General features: G+C 41.7%; 1 protein-coding gene across 2 annotated transcripts; it reads left to right on the forward strand.

The window, feature by feature from the left end:
- The first annotated feature begins 4,822 nt into the window (after positions 1-4,822).
- LOC142218858 (flavin-containing monooxygenase 5-like) lies at positions 4,823-15,579 on the forward strand. 2 transcript variants are annotated; one of them, XM_075287822.1, is made up of 9 exons: positions 4,823-4,909; positions 7,191-7,358; positions 7,659-7,847; positions 8,456-8,618; positions 9,879-10,021; positions 12,275-12,471; positions 13,094-13,449; positions 13,534-13,606; positions 15,194-15,579. In XM_075287822.1, the coding sequence occupies exons 2-9, from the start codon at positions 7,230-7,232 to the stop codon at positions 15,537-15,539; spliced, it is 1,596 nt and encodes a 531-aa protein (XP_075143923.1). In that variant the 5' UTR covers positions 4,823-4,909; positions 7,191-7,229; the 3' UTR covers positions 15,540-15,579. The 2 variants fall into 2 exon arrangements, with proteins under 2 accessions (XP_075143923.1, XP_075143922.1); XM_075287821.1 differs by lacking the exon at positions 4,823-4,909 and adding an exon at positions 4,922-4,932 and having other exon boundaries at positions 15,194-15,578.
- The last annotated feature ends 253 nt before the right edge of the window (positions 15,580-15,832 follow it).

The raw sequence follows: 15,832 nt of genomic DNA on the forward strand, positions 1-15,832 counted from the left end.
CTAGTCTGAAGGGGATGAATACCTATGCAAGCAGCATTTTTCATATTTTATTATTTTTTTTAAGAAATGAATGTCAACTCACCTGTTACAGGGCTATTACATGACTTTAGTTTCCTTTGACAGCAGGTCCCTACTGTTATCGCTTCTGGATGACGCCTTCTGAAGAAGTTCTGTTTGTGAAACATAATAAGAAGTTGCCACTGTACTAGCCATGAACATGTAGTATGACAACCTACGAACAGAAACACAACGAGTCCAAGTAGGGCACACCCCCCAAAAAATCACACAGAATGGTATTATATCAAATATAAATATTATATATATATATATATATATATATATATATATATATATATATATATAGTGAGAAGGTAATAGGCAGAGTGCTGGAGTCACAGTACATCTCCCCCAGATTTCTATGTGTGGTCCAGGGCGGGTCTGGCTTCAGCCCAGGTACGGGTCATCAGCTCGTCAATCCGGGGCAGATCCAGGGAGTGAGGGGAGACTGGGTCTGTCCTGTTACCCTGAGTCCAGTGAGACTGTGTCATGTTTATTGGTTTGTCCATGTGGCTGTTAGTAAGCCACATGTATAGTTATTTTATTATTACTATTAATTAGTTGCTCAGATGAGCAGGATTGTATTTTGTTTTGCCTGAAGTTAAGGTTGTCTTTTTATTTTGCTCATCTCTGTGCCCAAAGTCAAGGTTTATTTATTTTCCTGTTTTTTTTTTTGTTTTTTTTCTAAATAAACCTGTTTCCTGCATATTTTGCATCCCTGTCTCTGACTGGTTGGGTCCGCACCATTGCTGCTACCGAGCTAACTTCCCCATAGTATATATCAAAAATACAAGAAAAAAACATAATGCATACAATATTTAATGCAGGGCTAGAACATATAAGTGTAAACAAATATTCCAAGGTGATGGACATGTAAAATGATTTAAAGGAACATCTGAAAATTAACCTCCAGAAATCTTGGTCGATAGAGAAATCCTATAAAAAAAAACTGAACCACCAGAGTCAATCTCGATGCTTCAAGATGATCAATTAATAGCTGCTGCTCCACTGATTCAACAATAATTTATTTTTTTTCTCTAGCTCCCACTGTTCCTGAGCAATCAGTGCTGTTAGTTTTGGTGCCTGATATGCTATTTAGACTCTGTACTGTCAGGAGGGCGGTGTCAGACAGGAGCAGGTAAGTGGTGTGATTATAAGCTCCGACATTGGCTGACTCTGATGGGAGCCCCGAATCACGCCCCCTGCTTGATACCGCCTTTCTGATATTACAGAGCTTAATGGAGTTGGCCACTTTTAGACCTGTATTGAGAAACAAAAGTTGTTTGATAGAAAGTTGTAGAATTTTCCAATATACTTTCTATATCAATTCCTGACAGTTTTACTTGTTACTGTTACTTGTAGTGGATGAAATCCTGACCATGGCCATGTGATATACAGTCCCTGGTCATGTGATGAGTACAAATTGCACAGCTCGTTATAATCATAGCACAACACATAGCACCTATAATTCAGAACCAGACCAAAAAAAGACAATGTCATCAATGAATCCGGTCCATCTAAGAACCCGAGTCTGAAAGAACTATGTGGGGTACACCTACGTCTCCTTCCACCAACCTAAGAAAAGGTTTTCATAGAAAGGGTGCAATGTGCCCCCATCACAGTTCCCGAGATCTGGTGATAATGTTCACACATGTCCCCCATCCTAGACTTGGTTAGATGACCGGGTGGACATTTCAAATCTTTACGCACTTTTAGATGTATGTAAAAAGTAGGTCTGATATTTTTATCCACAAATAGAAATTTTTAATCCTTCTTGATGATCATGCCATACCTAATAGCAAATTTTTGCCATCCCTAAGACCAGCCTAGTCAAATTAATCAAACACATCACTCACTAAAGCCATCATTTATTTATAGAAATTCACATGTCCATCAAGTCCAGTCTATAAACCTACCATGTTCATTCAGAGGAAGGCAAAAAATGCCCATGAGCTGCAATGGCTCCATACTGGGGAAAAAAATTACTTTCCAACTCCACATATGGCAATTAGTATAAATGCCTGGATTAACACCCTGTCCCAAAATATTGTACTAGTTCCCTTGACTTGTGATATTTTACTTTCAAGAAAAACATCCATCTTTCTTGAACTTGTATAAGTTACTAGCCATCTCCATACACTGTGGCAGTGAGTTCCATAGTTTCACCGCTCTTACTGTAAAGAAGCCTATGACTATGGCAAAACCTAGAGATCACTGGAAAGGTGTCTGCACTATCTATTCATATATTTGTACACTGTACTATGGTCTTTTTTTTCCAAACTGAACAACCCCAAGTTTGATAACCTGTCTAAGGGTAAGTTCACACGGGGATTTTTGGTTAAGGTTTTGAGGCTGTATCCGCCTCAAAATCCTGACCAAAAAGACGTCTCCCATTGAAATCAATGGGAGCCGCTAAGGTCTTTTTTCCGGGAGCCGTTTTTTTTCGGCTCCCGGATAAAGAAGGGAGATGCTCATTCTTCAGGCCGTTTCGTCTCGCGATTTGGCCTGAAGACACTCTCTCCTCTGGACTAGATCCATTCATTGGGCCTAATCCGGAGCGGAGTGCGCGGCTGGATGCCGATGCAGTACACTGGCTTTCAGTTGCAGCTACCTGGTTTTTGGTCCGGAACCTGAGGCAGCCTCCGTCTCAGGTTCCGGGCCAAAAAACTCATCCGAACTTACCCTAACCCAGCCATTTCCTTAATTCTCTTGGCCTCAACTCTCTGCACCCCCTTTAGTTCTATATTTATTCCTATTATTACTAAATCGTGCATAGTATTCCATGTGTAGTCTGCCTGGAAAAACTTGTAAGCTTCTCTCTTGTGAGCTTCTCTCTTGATGCTTCCTTTCTTGCTGCAGCCCATGATTTTATTTTTCTTAATAGCAGCAGCTTGGAAATGTTTGCTAAAATTATGCTTGAAATGAATCTTCCAAGGTTCGCCCATCTGCAGTTAGTGTGTCTTCTTCAGACCACAATGACCTAGCCACCCTTATATTTACTAACTATTAGAGATGAGCGAACAGTAAAATGTTCGAGGTTCGATATTCGTTTCGAGTAGCCGCTCAATATTCGACTATTCGAATCAAATATCGAATCCTATTATAGTCTATGGGGGAAAATGCTCGTTTCAGGGGTAGGCAACATTTGATCAAATTATACTTACCAAGTCCACGAGTGAGGGTCCGGCTGGATCTTCCGAGAAGTCTTCTCCTTGCAGCGTCCCCGCGGCATCTTCCGGCTCTGAATTCACTCAGCCAGGCATCGGGCCTGGGCAGAGCCGACTGCACATGCCCGCACTACAAGAAAATGGCCGCTTACAGTCAAAGCGGCCATTTTCTTGTAGCGCGGGCATGCACAGTCTGCTCTGCCCAGGCCCGATGCCTGGCAGAGTGAATTCAGAGCCGGAAGACGCCGCAGGGAAGCTGCACGGAGAAGACTTCTAAAGGTAGGAGAAGAACCAGTGTTGATTGGCCGACTGTATAGCATTCGGCCAATCAACGCTGGTTCCACATTGAACTTTTCCATTCGAATAGCGAGTGGTACTCGATCGAATACTACTCGCTCATCTCTACTAACTATGAACGCATGGTCATGTGATACAGTTTAGAGGTCACACTGTCAACAGTACATAAAACCAACAGCACAGCCATAATATTTAAAAAAATATGAAGACAAATAACATAAGATGAAAGCAAAATTGCAGAAATGCAAATTATAATGAAAATCCAAAAAATTTAATCAAATAGCACCAAAAACGTCATGATTTACAACATCAAGCCCCCCAGTCATAGTAGAGATACTACAAAGTGTCCTAGTAAGTGTAGTGTAAATTATTTGGGCCACTCAACAACTGTGCACAGCCAAACCAATAGTCATCCCTATGGGGAGGAATCTTAAGATTGTGAAGGGCCTGTTTATTGCTGGCTAAATGAAATATATGGCTTAGCGAAGGGGTTGCTCAAACTTTTTGCTGGTACTTCCTTGGGGGTACATATAATGTGTTAAAATGTTTTATTAAGACACATTTTGGTCCTATTCTGACGCGGCTTCCCGTGTCAAAATCAGGACCAAAATACGCCATCACGTGACCCATGTGAATGGGGACTAAGGGGGTGTTCACACTACCGTCGGTGTCCGATATGTAGTGTCCGCTCCTAGTGTCCGCTCAAAATCTGTCACGGACACTAGGAGCGGACACTAGCTGTGTCCGTGACACCTGTCATTCACTTGAATGGGCATCGGGTGCGTTCTTTTGCACTCCGTGCCCGTCCTTCCCATCGGGTGCGTCCTGCAAAAGAACGCCCCCGATGCCCATTCAAGTGAATGACAGGTGTCACGGACACAGCTAGTGTCCGCTCCTAGTGTCCGTGACAGATTTTGAGCGGACACTAGGAGCGGACACTACATGTCGGACACCGACGGTAGTGTGAACGCTCCCTTACTCTGCATGCATAGATGATGATGACACCTAAGGGTAAAAAGACATAATATATATGATTTCTCTCTAGTTCCAGCCTTTGGAGTGCGTAACACAGACAATACCTGCAAGTGGTGAGGGTGCAACTCCTGCGCTAGTGTCATCACTGCAGTACATCATAGGGCATTAGTGTGTTAATATGTGCACGGATTTGTCCTACAACTGATTTTATGGTTACTGTTTATTTCATTCTTGTTTCTCTGTCCTCAGGCCAGGATAGTATCTTACACTGAAAATTAGCACGAAACAGCAAACCCCCCCCCCCCCCCAGCTTCTGTGTTTGTGCAGGAGAAAGGAGGAGGGGGCAGTATAAAAACTGGAAACAAGTTAAAAACTGCATTATTCAGAAAGAACTCACTATTGGAACTACTGGGGTAAGTGGTCTGAGTACATTAAGGTAACATTGCTAAAGGGTCTTATAGGTTAGCATTATAGTATATTATTGTGTTTAGATTGTAACTATATATATATATATATATATATATATATATTATATTATATATATATAAAATTTATATTTAGATTATTTTTTCAATTTATATTTATTGCTTCCCTAACACTCCCTGAGGAATATATAATATATATATATATATATATATATATATATATATATATAGCTACAGTCAAATTTTTTGTTTGACATCTCTAATTTGTACGACCATACTTGCAAGCTATATAATAAAATGTATAAAGTATAAGAAGCGTTCATCAAAATTTGTATGCAGCGTCAGATATATTGGTAAGAGACACATAGGGGCAAATGTATTATTTACTTTTTACCCGTTATCTTGTGTACAAAAAGTCACAGACCTTGGGTTTGTAACTTCTTTTTTTTTTTCCCAACTATAATTTTTTATTAGATTTTACAAAGTTTTAGAATATAAAAGTGTAGGATAATCCATACATAATACAAAGATAATTGAAGGGGGGAGGGGACAACCTCAGGGAAAGATATTATAAAATGAACAACCAAGAAAAACCAGACTGAACAGGACAAACAGGACATAAAACACAAGAAACTAGAAACACAAGGTTGGGGGGACAACAAAGGGGAAGGGAGAAGGGGATCAGAGGTCATGGAGGACACAGTAGGTGTCCCATGGGGACCAGACTGACTGGAAGGCATCCATTGTATTAGTGAGCATGGCATTGATGAAATCCAGACTGTGGACATCCTTGACACAGGCCACAAGGGCAGGACCAGTAGGGGTGCACACTCTTCCAGTGGAGGGCCTCAAGCATTTTCGCTTACTATAAGGAATAGAGATGAGCGAACACTGTTCAGATCAGCCGATCCGAACAGCACGCTCCCATAGAAATGAATGGAAGCACCTGTGACGCCGGCCGGCCGCCGGCAAAGTCAGCGTCATAGGTGCATCCATTCATTTCTATGGGAGCGTGCTGTTCAGATCGGCTGATCCGGACAGTGTTCGCTCATCTCTAATAAGAAACAATTAGCCCCCACCTCTTCTATTTACATTGATAATTATTCTTCTCATTAGGTAAAATGTTAAAAAAAATCCAGCAAACACGACTTGTACTATACGTTCTATGTATGTGAAAGCTTGTAGCATAGAGGGAGGTATAGCAGGCGTGTATGTTGCTGACAACCTGACAAATAACTAGAATATCCTATACTCAATACAACCAATTAATAACCACTACAATGTCTATAAGGTCAGTAACTTTATAAAAGATATCCAATAAACTCTCCACAATTCTATAACTAAAGCAGACTGCCGGAGTCACACAAGCATTTTAGGGTTCAGATACATGCCGTGGCTCTGACCGCATGCCAGATGGCCAATAACAAGGTGCAGACAATAATCAATACATTTCTTCCCTATACTATGTGCGTCCAGAGCCACTGCATGTCTGTCCCCTAAAAGTATGACAATAACCTTCATGTATATAGCACACATAAAATTCTGATTTTACATGACAAATGTATTTTAGGGTGCAGAAACAGTCTTCAGATCAAAAAACCACAGCAAAATCTGCAAAAACGCAGCATTCTTGGCTATTGATGAGTACTGCCAGGAGGGGCGTTTCCCAAACCCTTCTAATAGTGAAGGGTGGTGCCCAAACTCACTACAGTGGCTTGCTACCCCTTGAACTTTTTCACATTTTGTCACCTTTGTAAATGATGAACTGGCGTAAATTTACTTCCAAGTGCCTCATTGGAGAAGCTATAAGCCTTCATATATATAAGGCTTACCCTCTGCTGGTGAGGGGGGAGTGGAGGTTGATAACGCCCAGCTTCATAAATCTCCCCCATAGAACCTAAAAATCTAACAATTTTCCCAGCAAATAGAAAGTCCTTCAGGAATCCACATATGAAATGATTCTAATCCCATGAAGATTCCTCCATTATCTCTCCAGGGGACTTTGGCCCCTTTATCATTATTGGCTGGTGTCCCAATGGTATGACCCACAACGACCATAATGTTATAAGATTTCCTACAGCTGAAGTCTAACATTACAAGATGGGAATACTGCTGTATAAGGCAATAGTAAGACTATCAGACGTGTTATTTTCTATTTACCCAGGTTTTCATAGTCTATTATTCATTATCGAACTGGTTCAATTGTTTTCATGAACCAATATTTGTTTTTAGCATCTACAAGAATCCGATGTTCTCACTTTCCTAACAGTGTCCTCTTCAGTGAAGCGAAACGCAACACATCACCACCATGAAGAGAGTTGCCGTCATTGGCGCCGGTTCCAGCGGACTACCTGCCATTAAGTGTTGTCTTGACGAAGGTTTAGAGCCCACATGCTTTGAAAGGAGTGACGATATTGGAGGACTCTGGAGGTTTAAGGTATTGTCATATATTGAATTTTAACCCCTTCCTGACATCTACAGTAATAGTATGGCAGATGTCTGGACTTTAAGAATGGTCACTGCCATGTTTAGTCACCTCATCAATCCCCTGCTGGTCTCTTCTCCCATGTCTATCTCCTGGGAGATAGACCTGGGAGCAATATAAGGGTGCAAGTTACTTGATAAATGTATCCCATTGTCTTAAACGTCCATTGGTATTGTGCCAACGTAGATGTGAATACAGCCTTAGTTGACTGTATTGTACATCTGGCAAATATGTGAATCTTTTTCATTGCAGAACGGTCCCGAAGAAAACAGAGCCAGCATTTATAATTCTGTTATCATCAATACATCCAAGGAAATGATGTGCTACACCGATTACCCAATACCTGAAGACTTTCCCAACTACATGCACAACTCCAAAGTGCTACAATATTATTATAAATATATGGAACATTTTCAACTCCGGAAATATATCAAGTTCAAGGTAATAATGACATAATGCCATAAGCCTAACAGGACAATAGGGTTTAGAATTTGACAACAGTTAGACCTCATGCACATGGTACGGAAACTGTACAGCAGCATATGGGGTTCTGTATGAAGCTGGAGCCATATGGAGGTACATAAGAGCCCCATGCAACTCTGTGTTAATAAGACCTATGGCTACAGGTTCACATAGTAGGAAGCAGCAAAAAAACACGATGGTTTTGGAAATCGTAGCGTTTCCGCTGTATTTTTCTGCAATGTGCAGATGGGATTTGTAATACGCCGTGCTTTTTGCTGCGGCTTTTACATCACATGGGGCTTCAGCCTGAATCTATTGCTCTCTGTATTGACGAATACATTTCAATCTTCCATTTTTCCACTGAAAGTTGACACATTAAAGGGTCTTCATTCTTAGCAATCTAGGTATTGAGACCCCATTGATCACTAGAACAAAGAACTATGGCTGCTTTGTGTGCTTGCTTCATTCATTCATTCATTCATTCATTCATTCATTCATTCTATGTTACTACTTCTCTGTTAAAACCTAAATTTAAGGGAAATTTGACCTAAACTGACAAAATATTTTATTTGATTTTGTTTTATAAGACATCAGTTTGCAGTATTAAGAAGCGCCCAGATTTTGCAACTACTGGGCAGTGGGATGTTACAACAGAACATGACGGAAAACAAGAGACTCATATCTTTGATGCCATTCTGGTGTGCATTGGCCATCACACCACTCCAAACCTACCTCTCCATTCCTTTCCAGGTACTACCAACTTACTTGCAAATGCCTTCTTATGAATGAGTTTCATAGAGATTAATGATGTTATTGAGGTGACAACAGACCAAAAGTTAGTGCTGGGCAATGTATTTAAGTCTTTCATCTATGCCATATTTTTGATTTACTGTATGTATTAATTGGATACACAACATATTTGTGCAGGAAGTGCGCGGCAAGCACACGAACCCCATTATAGTCTATGGAGACTGTGCGCTTTGACAGCACAGCGCTTGCAATTGCAATTGTATTCCATCCGGGGCGTCTTCATGCGGACTCTCCCCGGACAGAATATATACGCTAGTGTAGCGCCGCACCTTCCATGAGGCGACCTGAAGCAACCGCTTCAGGCGGCGCTATGCCAGGGCCCCAGGGAGGGCGGCATTTTTGCTTACCTAAGCCAGTCCAGGACAAGCTGTCCTGGACTGGCTTAGCACCGAGCGGTGGTTTGGGGAGGCCACTAGAGCAGCGCTGCTCCAGTATCCTCCCCTCACGCTCAGGCAGAGAGCAGGTCCTCTCCGTGCCTGCTCTCTACCTGCGAACGGCGCTAAACCCCGCCCCCTTCGTGGGGCCATGCCTCCTTTGCTCCTCCACGCCCCCTCCGCTCCGCCCCCTCCTCCGGGGGGAGGGGGGGCGGCTTTCTGTAGTTCGCCTCGGGCGGCGAAAGGGGTAGGTTCACCCCTGCGCTAGTGTGAACCAGGGGTTACACTGTCCTGGCCCATCAAGTATATTGATGGTAACCTCTTCTTTATCTTAGACCACCAGGGATCATCATATTAACCCCTTTACTGTGCAAGACCATCACGGATACTGGAATTAACCTTTTTGGGCTGGGGCCCCACATAGCCGTTTTTTGCCATAGCTTTTTATAGTACCTGCAAAGTGGGTCTTTTCTGTATGGCATTTTCTGTATAACTATAATTGAAGCAGAAAGAGGAAAAACTCTATAGACTTTTTGTGAAACGTACTTCAAGAAACCTTTCCGCCACAGTTTTTCCTGCAGTGTTTTTTTTTTGCTGTGTTTCGCTACATGGGGCCTTTAACCTTAGGGCCCCTTCACACGGAGGATACGCTGGCTGATTCTGAATGTGTAAACTTTCCGAATCAGCGGCGTTTAAAACAGATCCCATTGCTTTCTATGGGAGCTGGCATACGTGCGCTCCCCATAGAAATGAATGGGCTTCTTTTTTTTTTTTAAATTCCTGATTGACATTAAGAATTGCTTCTGTGTTTGTCTTCTATTTTCAGGAATTGAAACTTTCACAGGCCAATACTTTCATAGCCGTGACTACAAAACACCTGACAATTTTAAGAACAAAAGAATAATCGTGGTCGGTATTGGTAACACAGGAGTTGATCTGGCTGTGGAACTCAGTGCTGTGGCTAAACAGGTATCTATGAAAGGATCTAAGGTTGTAAGACAGAACTCTTCCTTGTGTATAGAGCACTGGTCCAGTCGCTAACCAGAAGTCAGACATGTGACCCCCTAATTTAATGGCTTGAGATGAGATCCCTCCTTTATGTATATGTGCACTCGCTACAATATAAATTCTAGAATGTCCTAAGCTCGAAATCACTGCCAGCTTGGATGGTGTAATATCATGTCATTGTGCTGAGTGCCAAATTTCACTGTGTGTGTTGATTTAGGCTCTTACAGTACAAAAGTACTATGACCTGTAGTACAGAGTATAAACCTAGATCATTGGGTTTCATCAGCTATGTTGTTCTGCTATATGTGAACCTATATTGTTATTACAAGATAGCTGCCTGATATTCTAAAAGCAAAGGTCGTGTACATACTTCATTATTTGACTTTCCAGATGCTGATTGTGGGACAGTCATTTATGTAGCAGTTAAAGGGATTGTTTAGGTTTAGAAAACACATCTGTTTTATTTTTCAAAAATAACACCTCTGTAAGGAAATTGTGATAGGAGCAATTCCCCAGTGGCTGCTGGAAACCCTGGGAAAGGGGCACAAGAGACAGTGAGCCCTAAGCTGAAGCCCCCCACTGTCCCTTCCTGCTTGCCTGGTCCTATCCTACGTAATAGGCGGCAACTTGGAGACGGGCTCTTCCTAAATACATGACACACAAAACGCGGCTAAGGCAAACAACAACAAAGGGAGGTCAGCTAGTGTCAGTAACAGTCAGTAACAGTCGAGCAATGCAGTATCAAAATCGATATCCAAAAGAGTAGTCAATAGGGAAAGCCAGAGGTCAAGAATCAGAATACACGAATAAACAGCGAGAGAAAAGCCAGCATGCACAAGGCAATAGCAAGCACCAACATGAATGCGAGCTAAGAATAAATAGGGAGGAAGAACCCACCCTGAACCTGATAGGAAGGCAGGCTGTCAATCACAGGGCAAGGCTAAACTTAACTATTAGAGGAGCAGAGGGAAATGAAGGTGAAGGAGATGAGTGTGGTGGGAAGTCAATTACAGAGATTGCACAGTGTGAACACTGCTCAACGAAAAATACTAAGCAAAGAATCAAACTGGATACGCCTCCAGCGCCTCAGCGTGCGAGCGGAGGGTGGCGCAGAGGTCAGAACAGGCAGAGACGTTACAACCTCTCTAGGTCATGAGCTTTAACTGGGACTGCAGCTTCAGATAATTTACTTAAAGGGTACCTGTGTTTTCATGAAAAGTTGAAATATCAGCACACTCTTGCAGGGCAATCTGTTCTCGGTCTGTATAGACCTTCTGTGAGGCTGGAGGCATGTCTAACACAGAGCAGTCTCTGTGTGGATATCAATTTTGACTCTGCATTGCTCGACTGTTACTGAGCCCTGGCTAGCTGACCTCCCTTGTTGTTGTTTGTCTTGTCTGCGTTTTGTGTGTCACTTATTTAGTAAGGGTTTTGTCGTCCAGTTGTCGCCTATTAACCTAGGCTAGGACCGGCAAGGGCAAATACGGTAGTGAGGATCTGATGAAGAGGTGGTGTATGTAAAACACCCATACCTCAAAACACGTTATCTTTTAATAATGAATCTCCAATTGATGATTATCTTGTGTACCGACCTCATGTCCACCGAGTGAGCGCTCAGCCTTATTTCAAATTATGGGAAATTTGTTCCCTAAAAACCCTGACTAGGCTCAGGAATAATGAAGTGAGTACATATAATATAAACCTCTATTCACACATCTACAGTAGTGTTTCCACTAGGAGGAGCCAGCATTGTAGAAACCTTTGCATTTGCCAGAGAAAATATCTGTCCATGCAGTGTTATTTTTTTCTCCATGGGCCCTGTTAAAACTCAGTGGGATCCATTGGGTGCCATTTTCTGCTCAACACTATGAGATAGTGTTTAGAAGGAATCATAAAACCGATAATAAAATATTAGTGGATTATCACAGGGCAGCACGGTAGCTCAGTGCTTAGCACTGCAGCACTGGAGTCTTGGGTTCAAATCCTGCCTAGGACAACATCTGCAAGGAGTTTGTATGGTTTAACTGTGTTTGCGTGGGTTTCCTCCGAGTACTCCGGTTTCCTCCTACACTCCAAAGACATACTGATAGGAATGTATATTGTGAGCCCTATATGGGACAGTGATAATGTCTGTAACCGCTGCGGAATATGATGGTGCTATACAAGTAAGCATAATAAATAATAATAATATTTAATGCTCTAATGTACTTTCAGGTTTTCCTCAGCACCAGGAGAGGAGCTTGGCTGTTGAACCGTGTCCATGATAATGGCTATCCACTGGATATTGTCCTTTTCACACGATTCTTTGCAATCTTTCAAGATGTTTTCCCATCTCTAGCAAACACTTTCCTGGAATATAAATCCAACAGCAGAGTTGATCATGAAAATTTTGGTCTAAAACCACAACACAGGTATTTTTTGTTTCTTCTGTAAGACAATGCAAAGCCATCAGTCATCTTACAGAGGGGTGGTTTGCCATAGAATTGCTTAAATGCTGCAGTCACTACTAACTGATGCATCTAAGGGGTTAATCAATAGCTAACATCTACTGGAAATAGCATGGGTTCAGCTCCTGAGCCTGCACCATCACAGCACAGCATTCAGATTTAGTGAGCCCCTTGGCAAGTCTATGAGGAATTTGTGAAGATGGATTACCCTCAGATGTACACTCTAATGTATTTTATGGCTAGGGAGGATACAATCTAATGCTATGTATTGTATGAAAGAATAATAATTTATAATGCCTATAGAATGAGGAATATAATGGCAGGTCCATGTCCTTATTCTTGTTGAATAACTAGAGATGAGCGAACACTGTTCGGATCAGCCGATCCGAAACAGCACGCTCCCATAGAAATGAATGGAAGCACCTGTGACGTCGGCCGGCCACCGGCAAAGTCAGCGTCACAGGTGCTTCCATTCATTTCTATGGGAGCGTGCTGTTCGGATTGGCTGATCCGAACAGTGTTCGCTCATCTCTAATAACTACAACCACAAATATCTAGATTTGTCTTTTTTTATCGATCTGTGCAGGTTTCTCAGCCAACATCCTACAGTCAGTGACGACCTCCCGAATCGCATTATCTCCGGTAAAGTGAAGATGAAGACCAACATTAAACAGTTCCAGGGGTCGGATGTCGTGTTTGAAGATGGGACAGTGGAGAAAGACATCGATGTTGTGATTTTTGCAACAGGATACAAATTTTATTTCTCGTTTTTTGATGAATCAATCATAAAAGTAGAAAAAAACCAAACCCCTTTATATAAAATGATGTTTCCACCAGATTTGGAAAAATCAACTCTCGCTTTCATTGGATACATACAACCCATTGGGGCTATAATGCCTATTTCTGAGATGCAAGCTCGCTGGGCAACAAGAGTCTTCAAAGGTATGTCATTTTTGTACTAAGGGTCAGATATATAATTGACTTGTTGGGTGATACATTGTTTAATCATTTGCAATGTGTTTCTAGGTGAAAGTAAGTTGCCATCCGCGCGTGAGATGATGGCTGAGATCATAAAGAGGAAAGAAGAAATGCAAAAGAGGTTGGCATCCTTGTACAAGAATATAATGTAATTCATAGTGTGAGAAAGTGAAGGGTGTGGTGTGGGAGGACAGGTATGTTCAGGCAGCTAAAGGGTGTTTGGTAAAGACCCACACCAGGGAGGTCAGCTTACTAATCATGGCCTGATATTTGGTTGTGTGGCACCACACTGACAGAGCTGACCTGTCCAAACAGAAGCTACAAACCAGGTACTGTGCCACCCGTTGTTGTTACCAGAGCGAGAGTCTGGCAGACAGGCTCCTGTATAGTCAGGGAGTAGTTTCTTATGATTAGTTAGTTCTCAGCCGAGAAGGCTTTTGTTTTGTTTGTTTGTGCCTTTGCAAAGTCAGTTTGCAAACGCTGAACTTAAGTGTAACCTAGTCTCTGTGTCCCTGTTTCTTGCACTGCTACGGAGCATCTACCTGAGCGATTCCCCACAATACTGAAAGGGGTATTCCATGTACAAAGCTATTTTTAAATTTGTAGATAATTAAAAGTTAAACATTTTTGACAATGTGAAATAAACATTTTCCAGAGTTTTAAAGATTTTCTCTAAATATTTTGAGGTCACAGTCTGTTGTCTTCACTGGTGCCAGTGGATACGACCATAAATAGAGCACTTTTCGGGTCCATTCTAAAGGTCCATTCACACAGAGGAAAATGGTGAGGAATTTGGTGTGGAATTTCAGCGCTGAAAAAAAAAGCCGCCCATTAACTTCAATGGGTTCCTTTTTCTGCTAGCAAATTCCACACCAAATTCCTCACCATTTTCCTCCGTGTGAATGGACCCACACAGAGTTTTTTGGTGAGGATTTTAGTGAGGACAAATTCAGCTTCAGGAATTAGGAAATTTTTTGAAGTGGTTTTTGGAGCGTTTTTGAGGCTTTTTTTATTTTTTCCTCCAGCACAGTGTATGGATCTTGAAAAAAAAAAAAACCCGCTAGCAGTTTTTGCCAATTCAGCACCCAAATCCGCGACGTGGATTTCCGTTTCCCATTGACTGCGTTGGTTTTTGCAGGTGGAATCCACCTGAAGGAAGCTTTTTTTCCGCTAGCGGAAAAATTCAGCGAGTGAAAAAATAAAGCAAGCAAAACCCATAGAACTCTATGAGGAGGCATTTTTTCTACATGGATTCTGATGCAGATTCAGCGTCAAAATCAGCACCCAAAAACTCTGTGTGAATGGACCCTTCTAAGGTCAGAAAATCCGCCATGATTTCCTTAGTGTGGCCGGGATATCTTCTCATACATGTAGTGTTCCTGCCTGACAACCCGGCTGTAGTAAAAAAAAATCATAGTTGGGTTCCTGACAAGACCATAGAAAGTTTCTGCATTCGTGGTCGTCACCATTGAGAAAACCTTTAAAACTCTGCAGAATTTTTAACTACTCATATTTGCAAAAATGTTTAACTTTTAATTATTTACAAATATAGATATAATTAGGTTTATGGTAATACCCCTTTAATGATAAGTCATCAAATAAGTCCCGGAATACCCCTTTAATATTTTAGCGTTGCTTCTATTGTCCCATATATGTTATACTGTTTCATATGTCAATCTTCTGCTTCAAATAATATGTTTTTATGCAGGTACGTCGAAAGTGAGCGCCATACCATACAAGTGGACTACGTAAATTACATGGATGAGTTAGCAGAAGAGATAGGCTGTAAGCCTAATTTTAAGAAGCTATTTCTGACCGATCCTAAGCTAGCCTGGGAGATGTTCTTCGGGCCATGCTCTCCGTACCAGTACCGCCTGACTGGACCTGGGCGGTGGAAAGACGCCAGGTCAGCCATTTTAACCCAGAAAGAGCGTATCATCAAACCACTGAAGACACGAAGCATCGATAACAACTGTTCTAAAAGCCCATACAGCTTGCTTTTTAAAATATTTGGCATCCTGATACTTTTTGCTGCAGTATATTTTGCACTGTAGTTGTAGTAACATATGCAGCTAGCGCAGTATTCATCTTTGCTGGTGTTGTAGAAATTATCTGAAAATTGCGCTAAAATATTAATATGTAATTTTGGTGTCAGTAATAACTGCTATTTGCTTGCATTATATACCTGTATTGTGTTTGCAATGCTCTGCAGATATTAACCAAAATATTGTCAACTGCCAAGCATCCTTCAAGGATGATGTATCTGATAGAGCAGAACGATCAGGACACGCAGAAAATCAGGAGCTGGACATGACGCTGTGTTAACCAATAATGTTAAATGTCAATT

Source organism: Leptodactylus fuscus, chromosome 9 (genome assembly GCF_031893055.1).
Source record: "Leptodactylus fuscus isolate aLepFus1 chromosome 9, aLepFus1.hap2, whole genome shotgun sequence".
NCBI classification, from domain to species: Eukaryota; Metazoa; Chordata; class Amphibia; order Anura; family Leptodactylidae; genus Leptodactylus; species Leptodactylus fuscus.